Source organism: Sinocyclocheilus grahami, unplaced genomic scaffold (assembly GCF_001515645.1).
Source record: "Sinocyclocheilus grahami isolate Dianchi unplaced genomic scaffold, SAMN03320097.WGS_v1.1 scaffold3060.1, whole genome shotgun sequence".
Taxonomy (NCBI): Eukaryota; Metazoa; Chordata; class Actinopteri; order Cypriniformes; family Cyprinidae; genus Sinocyclocheilus; species Sinocyclocheilus grahami.
Window position 1 is genome coordinate 4,946 of NW_015508229.1, and position 14,387 is coordinate 19,332.

Here is a 14,387-nt window from a genome sequence, read left to right on the forward strand (position 1 = left end):
TTTAATAATGCCCTCAAAACATTAACAAAAACGTTTGTTTATAGTTATAGTCTCATGATGTTCTCGAAATGTTAGCAGAAAAACCTTATGCATCATTCATGGAACATTTTTCCGGAAACGTTTTGGTTGGATGTTCGTCTAAAAAGATCAAGCTCGGGGTGAAGCTAATGTGTGAGCTGATGTGTTAATGGGAAAATGATATAAAAGAATAATAATCTCCAAAGACTGGTAACTGAGTGACAGATGTATTAATAGGACAGATCTGCTCTGCTGGCTTGTTTTTATCGGTAATCGTCTTATATCATCCATCCATCATGTTGGGTTTGATTGCGCCACAGGGATGACAGTCAGCCTCTTTCTGAGCTTTAGAATGTGATTTGAGAAGCAAATATTGTATAGTTCATCCAAAAATAAAATTCTGTCATCATTTACTCACCATCCAAGTCGGGATGACTCTGGATCTGCTGCGGGACACAAAAGGAAAATTCATGAATCCTTAAGCAGCTCCTCTCCATACAAAAACAAGCACCATGAAAGCATCATAATAGTATTCACATGACATTTTAAGTCATTTTTAATGAGGCACAAACCCAAATTTACGCTGTTATTCATATGCCAACAGCATTTGGTGTCAAAGGAGCCAATTGATGTCGATGCACTGTTTTTGTAGTTCATGATGTTTGTAGTCCATTTCATTGGTCAAGATGAAAAATGCATACATTAAAAAATAAAATGTGTTGTGAATGGTGTTGCATACATGAGTTATGGACTCATATATTAGCTGGAAGTGACGGTATGAAGTTAAAAACGTCTTAATGCTGGATTAGTTTCAGCTTTTGTCTTCTCCAGATGTTAACTGATGGACTGGAGTGCTGTGGATTACTTGTGATGTTTTTATCAGCTCTCATTCTGACGGCACCCATTCACTGCAGAGCATCCACTGCTGAGAAAGATGTCAGAGGAAGTTGTGTTGCTCTTTTGTAGCTCAAATGTAAATGTCAACTGTGGACAGGTTTAATGTCTCGAACCCAGAGAAAGTCTGTCTAAACTGTGTTTGTGTAAAGTAACATAGGAAGCGGCAGCCAGTTTTCGTTTGTGTTTAAGATAGAAATAGCAAAAGCTAAAATACTTCCCCTTAAAAGCTACAAGTTTGCATCCGCCTTCAGACGCTCGACTGTGATTCACTTTCTCTAGCTCTGGGGCCACTTAAATCATGCATCCCATTATTCAGAGAAAACACCAGCAGCTACGAACATCGTTGCAAACTGATGACTCAAACTAAAAAGCATGGCATTGTTACATAAGCATCTGGTGGTGTTCGGGTTAGTTTGGTCAGAACTACTGCAGTTTTTCACTCTCTGATTGTGCATTCGTCTAGTAAAGTTGTCCTCGGGTTTACAGGTGGTGCATGAAGATCCTAGTACTGCTCGTGAATCGTTGCTAATTCATTACACGCCATCTGTCCGCAGAGCGTTTCCTTTGAATAAACAGAAATTTAAGGCCCCAAAACATGCATCTCTTTGTTTCTCATTAGCAGCTCCAGGATACTAATGAATGGTTGCTAATTTCTGAGCAGTTCGCATCAAACACATGCATGATGCATCTGCCCTGCAGCGAAAACCTTAAAAAGATTTTAATTACACCCCGGAGACTCGTCGTGCTTTAGAAGGAAGGAAGAAGAGCGCTATGGGCGATGAGAAATTTATTTAAATTCACACCGTAGACCCTTTTGTCAATTGATGTCAGTGTTAGTGCTGATTTATTTTGGTCAAACCTAACAAACATTTGTTTCATCTGCTGACCCAAAATAGTTCTAAAAATGACAAAAAAGCACCATAAAAGCAGTCCATAAAGAAATCAGAGACGAATATGCCATTTATTCAAACTTTGCTATCAAAGTTTTTATTTTTAGGTGAACTAGTCCTGTATTATAACAGGTTTGAGCACGTCCAATAAGTCATATTACTTAAAGCATTGATGGAAAATCACCTCTTTGTGTTTTATAGCATGTTGTTTACCTGCATTTTCTATCTAAAGTTGGTTTTACGTATTAAGAGCATATTAATAACATATGAACGTTTCTACTTGGTTATGTGAATTTTAAAGGAATATTTTGAAACAGCTGTGAAAACATTATATGTGAATGTTCTCTCAATGTTTAAAACACCACTTTTTATATTTAAAGACGTTTTTTTTTCTCTTGGTTATGTAAACGTTAGAGGAAGATTCAATTTTATCATTTTGAAAACGTTACGTTTGATTGTTCTCATATTCAAACCTAACAAAAAATAAGTTGTCATTTTCTCCAAAAATGACCCAAAAAAAAGCGCCATAAAAGCAGTCCATACAGAAACATGTGAAGGATATTCCAGAAAGTTACGTTTTGTTCAAACTGTGCTATCAAAGTTTTCATTTTCAGGTGAGCTAGTCCAGTAGAAGAACAGGTTTGAGCACGTCCAGTAAGCCATATAACATGAAGCATTGAAGAAAAATCACCTCTTTGTGTTTCAAAGCATGCTTTTTACCTGCATCTTCAATCTAAACGTGGTTTAAAGGCATCTCACCGCCCGCTTTTCTGAGCAAACTCATATTATTGATTGAAAACCTTATCATTTTGAAAACGTTACGTTTGATTGTTCTCATATTCAAACCTAACAAAAAATAAGTTGTCATTTTCTCCAAAAATGACCCAAAAAAAAAGCGCCATAAAAGCAGTCCATACAGAAACATGTGAAGGATATTCCAGAAAGTTACGTTTTGTTCAAACTGTGCTATCAAAGTTTTCATTTTCAGGTGAGCTAGTCCAGTAGAAGAACAGGTTTGAGCACGTCCAGTAAGCCATATAACATGAAGCATTGAAGAAAAATCACCTCTTTGTGTTTCAAAGCATGCTTTTTACCTGCATCTTCAATCTAAACGTGGTTTAAAGGCATCTCACCGCCCGCTTTTCTGAGCAAACTCATATTATTGATTGAAAACCTGTTATTTTCTTGCAGCTCTTCAGCTGAATGTCAAGGTCTGTTTGGCCGAAGCAGATGAAGGCTGATTGTAGCGATTCTGATAAATGCTTTTAGAGATCATCTCCCGTCCCTGAGCTTCATTCTCTCACGCGGGAGCCAACACAAAAGCCAGCATGAATAAGAGAAGAGACTTTAAATGATGGAATATTTCACGGAAGCACGTGACACTAAATCACGACGAGCATTAAAGCTTCAAACCGGAATCGGCCGAGGCCTCGGTGACGGCGGAGCTCTGCAGACGGAGGGGACGAGGAGAGGAGACTGAACATCAGATGAAAGCAGGACCAATGAAGCCGAGAGCCTGAAACACATGAAGCAACAACAAAGACACGAACACATTCCTGAGGGAACGCAGACTTTCCTGACTGAAATTGAAACTCTTGACTCATCTCCACCGTGTTCATGCTGGTTTTGGTTGTGTTAGTGTTTCGTAAGGTTGTGTAAGCGATGATAAAGTGAAGTGGAGAGGGTTATTCTACGGCGATGATCATCTGTGCGTTACTGTACGTGCGATAACTGTACCTTATATCACGCTTGATACGCAGTTACTTAGCAAATAAAATAAATAAAGACATTATTCTAAATGATTCTTATTAATAGTCATCATGTACAGATATTTAAAGCAATATCAATTGCTTTCAAATGTAATCAATTACTTAAAAAATCAGGTGAAGTTTGAATAACGTCGAAAAAAGCTTTTTTTATGGGTGAATCTGATCAAAACTGTAAAGAAACATATTTATATAATTATATAAATTATGAAATTATTCTAGCATAAATGAAGCGTGTTTAACGACCATTAAGGCCTTTTGCATTTTGAAATATTTTCACTGCAAAGTATAATATGTTAATGAAATATGACCTGTTTTTAATATCAAATATAATTTTTAATTTTTTTCAGAATGAAATATATGTTTTTTTTCTTTTATGCAATATATATATATAGAATTATTATTATATGTATATATATTATTATATAATATTATATTAATATTAAAATATATTATTATTATTGTATTTATTTTTAAGTATATATATATTTTTTCTTTTATGTATTGTACAATTTGAAAAAATTTAATTTAATATAAAATATATTTTTTTTCAGGATGAAGTATGTTTTTTCTTTTATGTATAGTATTATATATATATATATAGTATTATTATATTATATTAATATTAAAATATTTTATTATTGTATATATTGTGAAGTATATTAATTCAGTTCAATTTTAAAGCAATAATCCCCGTGAAGCCGTGGTTTACAGTGAATATGTAACAGCTAAGGGGCGTTGTTAGGTACAATGCGAAGCGGAGTTAAACCCCCTCAGCTGTTATAAATTCACTGTAAACCACGGCTTCACGGGGATTACTGCTTTTATAAAACGGTTATATACGTAGTAAGGTTTCACAAAATAAAGCAGAGCAAATAAAGTGTAATGATATTAATAAACACAGTGTTCTTCCACCAAACAATGTAGCGCCTCAGAAACAGTTGTGGTTGCTACAAAGTGGTTGCCGAGCAACACACAAACGTAAACAAAGGTGTGTGTTACTTTGTAGCGTCATTTACAACAGCTTCGAACGCGGCTCAGCCAATCAGAATCAAGCACCGGAACTCTTCGCTTTATAATATATATATATATACACATTGTGCTATGATGGACTAAATGTTCCTGTTGTTAGTGTTTTGGAATAATTATTTGATTTTGAGACATGTTTGCAGTGTTTTGGTAGTCATAGTGTATTGTGTTAATGTATTATTGTATTTTGAAAATTAGTGTTTTTTTAGTGTATGTTGAGCATGAAATGAACTGTTTTGCCAGGTGTGTGTTGTAGGTGTGTTGGTGCGTTACTGCAACATTATAAGAACATTCAGCAAAAACAAATACCTTTGTATGGGTGCTCCATGAACATTACAAAAACATTCAGAAAATATCAATAAGAATCATAACAACAAATAGTTTCCTCAACGTTATGAGAACATTCATCGAGTACTAATAACATAACAAGGACGTTCCGAGAACGTTTCCTCTCGAACATTCCATCAAATATTTAGAACGTTCCATAAACATTATTTTAAGAGCATGTCCTAACATTCACATAACCTTTAGTAAACGTTACAGGACCGTTCCCCGTTACAGCTGTTGAGTTCAGCGTTTTATTTGAGTCTGTTTACATAGTGTTTGCTATAACTGTGCTTGTGAACGCAGCGATGAATCAAAGGCCTTCAAATGAGTCTATAAACAACAATTAGTCCTAATGAGGGGGTTCAAAGCATATGCACGCATTTAAAGTCACTTGACGCTCAAAAAGAAGCTTCGGAGCTGAAGTGGAAAGCATGGTTGGTAATTTTTAATGATAATGCATGTGTTAGATGTTGTGCTGATCTGTAATCTGTGAGCAAACAGCATCTGCACTGCAGGCCAGAGACGCTGTGCCTGTAAAACATGTGAATGCATCTCAAAAGCAGCTCGTTCCACGGGCCTTTATAAAGATAATCCAATCTAGTGTGTGCATGATGAATCTGCTGTTGCTGCCGTGCTGCAGTTCTACAGGATTGAGAAATATTTCATCAACAAATGAAGAAGTCCTGCACAACAATTGCCCGCTGATTTATGGGGAACCATCTTTAAAGGTAATTACGGGCACTAAACACACTGAGGATGCATGTGTGCGCCGTATACAGTGGGGCAAAAAAGTATTTAGTCAGCCACCAATTGTGCAAGTTCTCCCACTTAAAAAGATGAGAGAGGCCTGTAATTTTCATCATAGGTATACCTCGACTATGAGAATGCTTCTGTACACGTCTGGGACAAATCGAGACTCTCTCTTTCTGTTTGTGTTCGTGTGCTGAATAATATGTCCATAAACTCAGGCCTTGTGTTTTAAAGTAAAGCCGTCGGGTTTCTGGAGAGGATTGTGTTTCATAAAATTATGATGATGATGAAGAACAGGTCACGGCTGTCCTTTTTCAACTTTTGTTTGTTCTGTTGTTCTTCTTTTTTATTTTAGTTTATTATTATTCATTATTTTCAATATTTTTTTCAGTGCATTCACTCTTTTGATTTTTTTCAAAATTCATATTTTCTTATTCAGTTTCTTGTTCTGTTTTCTCTTTGTTGTTTGTTCGCTCTTATTTTTTTCTCTTTATTTTAATTCTTCAGTTTGTCCACTCTATCGTTCGTGCTCTTGCTCTTTTTCTCTTGTTCTTATTTGTTCTTTCATTCTTGTGTGTATTCCTTCCGCTCTCTTTCTGTTTGTTAAATTATTCTTTAATTCGTTCATTTGTATTTGTTGTACCTTTCGTTCACTCGTTTGTTCTGATTGATTTGTTATTTTTCTTTGAGATATTTAGTTTTCTTTATTCTTCAGTGTGTTCACTCGTTCATTCTCTTGCTCTTTCGTACTTCGTCTGTTTTTATTTCTTCTGTTCTTTTTCTGTTTGTTTTGTTGTTGTTTGTTTTTATTTGTTCTAGCTTTTTTATTCTTTTGTTAATTTGTGTCATTTTTTCTTTCATGAATTTCTTGTTCTTTTCTTAATTCTTCATTGTTCACTCTTTCCTTTATTCTCTCGCTCCGTGTAAATGTGTTTAAACTCTTAATGAAAATCTTTTAATCGTTGGTAGCAACGAATCGCACTGACTCTCTCACGAAAACTGAATCACAGTTTCAAGGCATGTGATTGGCTGCTCATTACTGATGTCAGACATTCATGTGCAAACAGTTGCTTTAAAATATATTAAATATACAACTTTATTGTACTTTTTGACACCTTTTAATATAATTATTGATGAACAAAATCTAGTCAGAAATGGTAGAAACTCATAAAGTAAAATATAAATTACAAAAGTGACCGTGATGCATTAAACGATGATGATGCTGATGAAAAACTAAAAAACTAAAACCATAAAAAAATGCATTACTTGAAATACAATAAACTTGAACTGAAATTAAATATTCAGTTAGTTGTGATTTCTCATTTTAATCAACATTTCTTTAAGTTTAACTTGATGTACTAAAATAACAAAAATAAAATTAATATAAAAATAACCTAATAAAAACGACAAAAATACACACAGCAAAATCACTACATTTTAACTAAAATGAAAATGAAAACAGAAAATATAAAATATATATAAATATTAATAAAAACTATAATAGTTGCTAAACAGTGTTGGGGTAATGCACTACAAGTAACGCAAGTCATGTAAAAAATCACTACATTTTAACTAAAAAATGAAAATGAAAACAGAAAATATAAAATATATATAAATATTAATAAAAACTATAATAGTTGCTAAACAGTGTTGGGGTAATGCACTACAAGTAACGCAAGTCATGTAATCAGATAACTAGTAAAGTAACACGTTACTTTTTAATTTAGAAGAACATATCTGAGTTACTTTTTCATTTCACTTTTGATGTGAAAGGGCTTTTTACATTTGCCAAAAGTAGAACTTTTTATATTCAGTAACGCAATAATGCATTACTTTTAAACGTATTTTTCCCCAACACTGTTGCTAAAATAACACTGGTATAAGTTACAGGGCTGTGCTGCTCAAAAATAGCCTATGAAATATAGTTGGTGACAATAACAATAATTCACTTGAAAATAAAAAGGGGAAACACACACAGTGCAGTTCTCCGTGCGGCCGCGGGGTGGCGGTGGCGTGCTGCAGCACTCAGAGCGCTCACACGCATCCGCCGCAGAAGAAGAAACGGCGTCAGCGGTGGAGAGTCGCGTTCAGAGAAACAGCAGCAGGCAAAATCATGGAGGAAACCGCGAAAAAGGAGAAAAAGCAGGCGGAGATCACGGAGGAGAAGAACAAACAACCGGCGGGGAAAGACAAGGAGAAGAAAGAGGAGCAGGAGCTGGTGAGAGAGCGAGAAACGGGCGCTGAGGGCTGAGTGTGGATTCCGCCTGAGTCACTCCGCAGGCCGCACACTCTCACACATCCACAAAACACACTCGTTTCCGCGATTAAACACGATTTATCAAAGATTATGCAGATGTAACGACACAAGACACGTTAAAACACCGCATCTGTGGTTATCAGACGTTAATACGAGCGGCGTGCTGAGTAAACCGGCCGTTCAGGGTGTTTATAGAGATGTAAACACAGGGGTTAGTGAAGGAATGTGTGGCTGTAGTTCACAAATACTGCGCTCTGAGGAGAAGTCCATCTCTCTGGCTTCAAGACAGTTCTCTGCCGCGGTCTGCAGACGTCTGGTGTGTGTGTGTGTGTGTGTGTGTGTGTGGTTGTAGATGAGTGTGTGTGTGTGTGTGAGTGAGTGTGTGTGCTGTTGTAGATGAGTGTGTGTGCTGTTGTAGATGAGTGAGTGTTTGTGTTTGTGTTGCAGTCAGAGGAGGACAGACAGCTGCAGGAGGAGCTGGAGATGCTCGTGGAGAGACTCAGTGTAAGTGCAATGCTTTTATTCTTCTATGAAATGCACAATAATGTTTACTGATGACTTATTCGTCCATGTTTCGCAATCAAATTAATAATAATAATAAAAAAAAAACGAATAATTGATGCTAAATAATGAATAATCAATACTAATAATAGTAATGATGTAATAATAATATATGCCAATTAGATAAAATACTAAAATGAACAAAACTGAAATAAAAAGACGTTAAAACTATTTAGAAATATTTGAAAATAATAAAAATGCTAATAAAAACAAACAAGACCAAATAAAATTGAATGGGTTAAAGATAATTAGAAATGTTTTCTTGGCAGCTAACTGAGATAAGCTGACGTTAAGGTATTAAAATGACTAAAAACTGGGGGAAAAAAAGAATTTTGAAATATTAAAAATGATAAAACAAAAGTAAGAAAATAAGGTTAAGTGCTAAAATGAACAAAATTGAAATAAAAAGACGTTAAAACTAGAAATAATTAAAAAGAATAAAAAATGCAAAAAAATAAAAAAAAGACCAAATAAAATTTAATATTTTAAAGATTAGAAATGTTTTATTAGCAACTAACTGAAATAAGTTGACGTTAAAGTATTAAAATGACTAAAACTGAAATAAAAAGAAATACAAACTATTTTGAAATATTAAATGCAAAAAAATGTTTGCGAATAATGTCATTAACCATTTTCACGAAACAGTCAAATCCTTATGCAAAAAGTCACGTTCTGACCTATTATTTCCCACCGGATGTTACAGAAGTGAACGGCGGATGTGTTTTCTGTGTTTCTCAGGAGAAGGACACGTCTCTGTATCGTCCGGCTCTGGAAGAACTGCGGCGTCAGATTCGCTCCTCCACGACCTCCATGACATCGGTGCCTAAACCGCTCAAGTTCCTGCGACCGCATTACGCCAAACTCAAGGAGAGCTACCAGAACATGACGTCAGGAGACAACAAGGTGTGCGTCTGCGGCGTCAGGCAGGCAGCGTGATCTGAGGAGTGTTTGTGTGCGGTCTGACAGTCTCTCTCTCTCCGTTTCACAGCAGTTCTGCGCTGACGTGGTGTCTGTTCTCGCTATGACTATGAGCAGCGAGCGAGAGTGTCTGAAATACCGTCTGCTGGGCTCACAGGAGGAGCTGGCCTCATGGGGACACGAATACGTCCGGTACGACATGCTAGAGACACAGACATTACACCAGTGTCATGCTAACTGGAACTAATGGAAATCATTTTTAATATATGTTATGAAAAACTAAAACTAAAATTAGTGATGTTGCTTTGGCCACTAACTGAAATAAGTACTAAAATGACAAAATAAAGGTGTTATTTTTTTATTTTAATTTGCATTTTAGTAATTTTTTTATGTGGATTTTTTTATTTATTTTATATTTCTAATTAGCTTTATATTTATAAATACTATAAACGAAAATTTGAAATGTTTGACCGCTAACTGAAATAAGCTTAAATAGAATTACTAAAACTACAGCAAATTTTAATTGATATATTTCTGGTTTTCATTTTAGTTTAAGTTTCAGTAATTATGTGCTCTTGTCATTTTTATTATTATTATGTTTTTACATTTCTAATTAGCATTTCTTTTTAATTTCAGTTCGAAATATTTATAAATTTTATAACAAAAATTAGAAAAGTTGCTTTGGTCAAAAATAATTGGTTTGTAGATACAACAAAAATGCATTATTTGAGTGAGTGTTTGTGTTTGTGTTGCAGTCAGAGGAGGACAGACAGCTGCAGGAGGAGCTGGAGATGCTCGTGGAGAGACTCAGTGTAAGTGCAATGCTTTTATTCTTCTATGAAATGCACAATAATGTTTACTGATGACTTATTCGTCCATGTTTCGCAATCAAATTAATAATAATAATAAAAAAAAAACGAATAATTGATGCTAAATAATGAATAATCAATACTAATAATAGTAATGATGTAATAATAATATATGCCAATTAGATAAAATACTAAAATGAACAAAACTGAAATAAAAAGACGTTAAAACTATTTAGAAATATTTGAAAATAATAAAAATGCTAATAAAAACAAACAAGACCAAATAAAATTGAATGGGTTAAAGATAATTAGAAATGTTTTCTTGGCAGCTAACTGAGATAAGCTGACGTTAAGGTATTAAAATGACTAAAAACTGGGGGAAAAAAAGAATTTTGAAATATTAAAAATGATAAAACAAAAGTAAGAAAATAAGGTTAAGTGCTAAAATGAACAAAATTGAAATAAAAAGACGTTAAAACTAGAAATAATTAAAAAGAATAAAAAATGCAAAAAAATAAAAAAAAGACCAAATAAAATTTAATATTTTAAAGATTAGAAATGTTTTATTAGCAACTAACTGAAATAAGTTGACGTTAAAGTTTTAAAATGACTAAAACTGAAATAAAAAGAAATACAAACTTTTTTGAAATGTATAAAAGAAATTAAAATAAAGCTGAAGTACTAAAAATATTAAAACTGAAAAAAAAAGATTAAAACAATTTTGAAATAATTAAAAAATAATAAAAATGCTAATAAAAAAAAACCCAAATAAAATTTAATATTTTAAAGATAATTAGAAATGTTTTATTAGCAACTAACTGAAGTAAGTTGACGTTAAGGTATTAAAATGACTAAAAACTGAAAAAAAATAATAATTTTGAAATATTAAAAATGATAAAACAAAAGTAAGAAAATAAGGTTAAGTGCTAAAATGAACAAAACTGAAATAAAAAGACGTTAAAACTATTTAGAAATAATTGAAACGAATAAAAAATGCAAAAAAATAAAAAGACCAAATAATTTAAAAGACCAAAATATTTTAAAGATAATTAGAAATGTTTTATTAGCAACTAACTGAAATAAGTTAACGTTAAAGTATTAAAATGACTAAAACTGAAATAAAAAGAAATACAAACTATTTTGAAATATTAAATGCAAAAAAATGTTTGCGAATAATGTCATTAACCATTTTCACGAAACAGTCAAATCCTTATGCAAAAAGTCACGTTCTGACCTATTATTTCCCACCGGATGTTACAGAAGTGAACGGCGGATGTGTTTTCTGTGTTTCTCAGGAGAAGGACACGTCTCTGTATCGTCCGGCTCTGGAAGAACTGCGGCGTCAGATTCGCTCCTCCACGACCTCCATGACATCGGTGCCTAAACCGCTCAAGTTCCTGCGACCGCATTACGCCAAACTCAAGGAGAGCTACCAGAACATGACGTCAGGAGACAACAAGGTGTGCGTCTGCGGCGTCAGGCAGGCAGCGTGATCTGAGGAGTGTTTGTGTGCGGTCTGACAGTCTCTCTCTCTCCGTTTCACAGCAGTTCTGCGCTGACGTGGTGTCTGTTCTCGCGATGACTATGAGCAGCGAGCGAGAGTGTCTGAAATACCGTCTGCTGGGCTCACAGGAGGAGCTGGCCTCATGGGGACACGAATACGTCCGGTACGACATGCTAGAGACACAGACATTACACCAGTGTCATGCTAACTGGAACTAATGGAAATCATTTTTAATATATGTTATGAAAAACTAAAACTAAAATTAGTGATGTTGCTTTGGCCACTAACTGAAATAAGTACTAAAATGACAAAATAAAGGTGTTATTTTTTTATTTTAATTTGCATTTTAGTAATTTTTTTATGTGGATTTTTTTATTTATTTTATATTTCTAATTAGCTTTATATTTATAAATACTATAAACGAAAATTTGAAATGTTTGACCGCTAACTGAAATAAGCTTAAATAGAATTACTAAAACTACAGCAAATTTTAATTGATATATTTCTGGTTTTCATTTTAGTTTAAGTTTCAGTAATTATGTGCTCTTGTCATTTTTATTATTATTATGTTTTTACATTTCTAATTAGCATTTCTTTTTAATTTCAGTTCGAAATATTTATAAATTTTATAACAAAAATTAGAAAAGTTGCTTTGGTCAAAAATAATTGGTTTGTAGATACAACAAAAATGCATTATTTACATTATTATTATTTTTATAATTATCATCATTATTATAATTATTATTATATATTATTTTTTAAATCAGAATTTATTTCTCCCCTCGTATAGATAAACAAATGTTGCTTTGGATATTTTTTTAAACAACAATTTGCATTTTTAAAGGTGCATAACATAATGACTAAAATTAAAATGAAAACTGAAAATATGAAAAAATAAAAGCAAATTCAAAATATTTATAAATTATATAAACAAATCATAAATGTTGTTTTGGCCACTAACTGAAATACAATGTTTAGGTTTCAAGTATTAAAATTCTAAAACTACAAAAAAAAAATCGAAATATTTTTTAAAAAGCAATAAAAATGAGAAAAGTGCATAAAATTACAAAAATCCGTTAAAATAAACAGAATCTTTAACTGAACAAAAACTCAAAAATGTCCTCATTTGTAAGTCGCTTTGGATAAAAGCATCTGCTAAATGACTAAATGTAAATAATATATGTCCTTTTTTTAAAATTAAAATGAATGTATAAAAATAAAAGCTAATTCTAAATATTTATGCATTCAAAAATAGTATGTAAATAATACTGAAACAGCACTGCATTAGACTAGAAACCAGTGATCTCGGTTTAATTTATGTTTGTTAATTTTCTTGAAGTTTTTGCATGATTTGTTTCTATGAACCTCACAAACTTGCCTTTGACGAGTTGTTGCTCAGAAGTGCAGTCTGTGATTTCATTCGTGTCTAAAACGAACTAAATGAGCCGGTCGGTGACCTGATCTCGTGTGTGTTTGCAGGCATCTGGCAGGAGAGGTGGCTAAGGAATGGCAGGAGATCGAGGAAGGGGATAAAGCTCAACAGGAATTGCTGCTGAAGCTGGTCAAAGAGATCGTCCCGTATAACATGGCCCATAATGCCGAGCACGAGGCCTGTGACCTCCTGATGGAAATCGAGCGGCTTGACATGCTGGACACGTACATCGACGAAAACGCCTACTCTAAAGTCTGCCTGTACCTGACCAGGTGAGACGCGGTTACCCACAGTGCATCTGAGCACGTGTCTCTGAGTGTGTCGTCCCACTCTGATCTGTGTTTGTGTCTCCAGCTGTGTGAGTTACGTCCCCGAGCCGGAGAACTCGGCTCTGCTGAAATGCGCCCTCAGCATCTTCCGCAAGTTTAACCGTTACCCAGAAGCCCTCAGGCTCGCGCTGATACTTAATGATGTGGAGCTGGTGGAGAACATCTTTACTTCCTGCAAGGACATGTATGACGCACGTGAAAAATCCTAAAACTGAATCTCAAACTGGTTTGCATGGATAGTAACGTCTGCTGTGTGTGTGTGTGTTCAGTGTCATTCAGAAGCAGATGTCGTTCATGTTGGGTCGACACGGCATGTTCCTGGAGCTCAATGAAGATGTGGAGGATTTTGAAGATCTGACGGAGATCATGTCCAACGTGCAGCTCAACAGCAACTTCCTTGCCCTCGCTAGAGAGGTGATGAAATACACTCACACACACATTCTTACGCACGCACACTCACTCGCACACACACTCACTCGCACACACACTCACTCGCACACACACTCACTCGCACACACACACACTCGCACACACACACTCACTCGCACACACACTCACTCGCACACACACTCACTCGCACACACACTCACTCGCTCGCACACACACACTCACTCGCACACACACACTCACTCGCACACACACACTCACTCGCACACACACACTCACTCGCACACACACTCACTCGCACACTCACTCACTCGCACACTCACTCGCACACTCACTCGCACACACACACTCACACACTCACTCACACACTCACTCACTCACACACACTCACACACACGCACACTCTCGCACAAACACATGCACACACTCTCTCATACACTCTCTCTCACTCACACACACACACACACACACACTCTCACACACCCTCTCACACACACTCTCACACACACTCTC

The 14,387-nt window shown here is 34.9% G+C and overlaps 1 protein-coding gene across 1 annotated transcript in view; it reads left to right on the top strand.

The window, feature by feature from the left end:
- The first annotated feature begins 7,665 nt into the window (after nt 1–7,665).
- Nucleotides 7,666–14,387, top strand: part of LOC107575965 (26S proteasome non-ATPase regulatory subunit 2-like) — a 12,661-nt gene continuing 5,939 nt past the window's right edge. Inside the window, exons 1-7 of the mRNA XM_016262264.1 lie at nt 7,666–7,895; nt 8,382–8,438; nt 9,234–9,398; nt 9,484–9,605; nt 13,206–13,430; nt 13,513–13,671; nt 13,757–13,901. Of these exons, the coding sequence (XP_016117750.1) occupies nt 7,791–7,895; nt 8,382–8,438; nt 9,234–9,398; nt 9,484–9,605; nt 13,206–13,430; nt 13,513–13,671; nt 13,757–13,901 (978 nt within the window). The 5' untranslated portion in view covers nt 7,666–7,790. The remainder of the gene's footprint in view (nt 7,896–8,381; nt 8,439–9,233; nt 9,399–9,483; nt 9,606–13,205; nt 13,431–13,512; nt 13,672–13,756; nt 13,902–14,387) is intronic.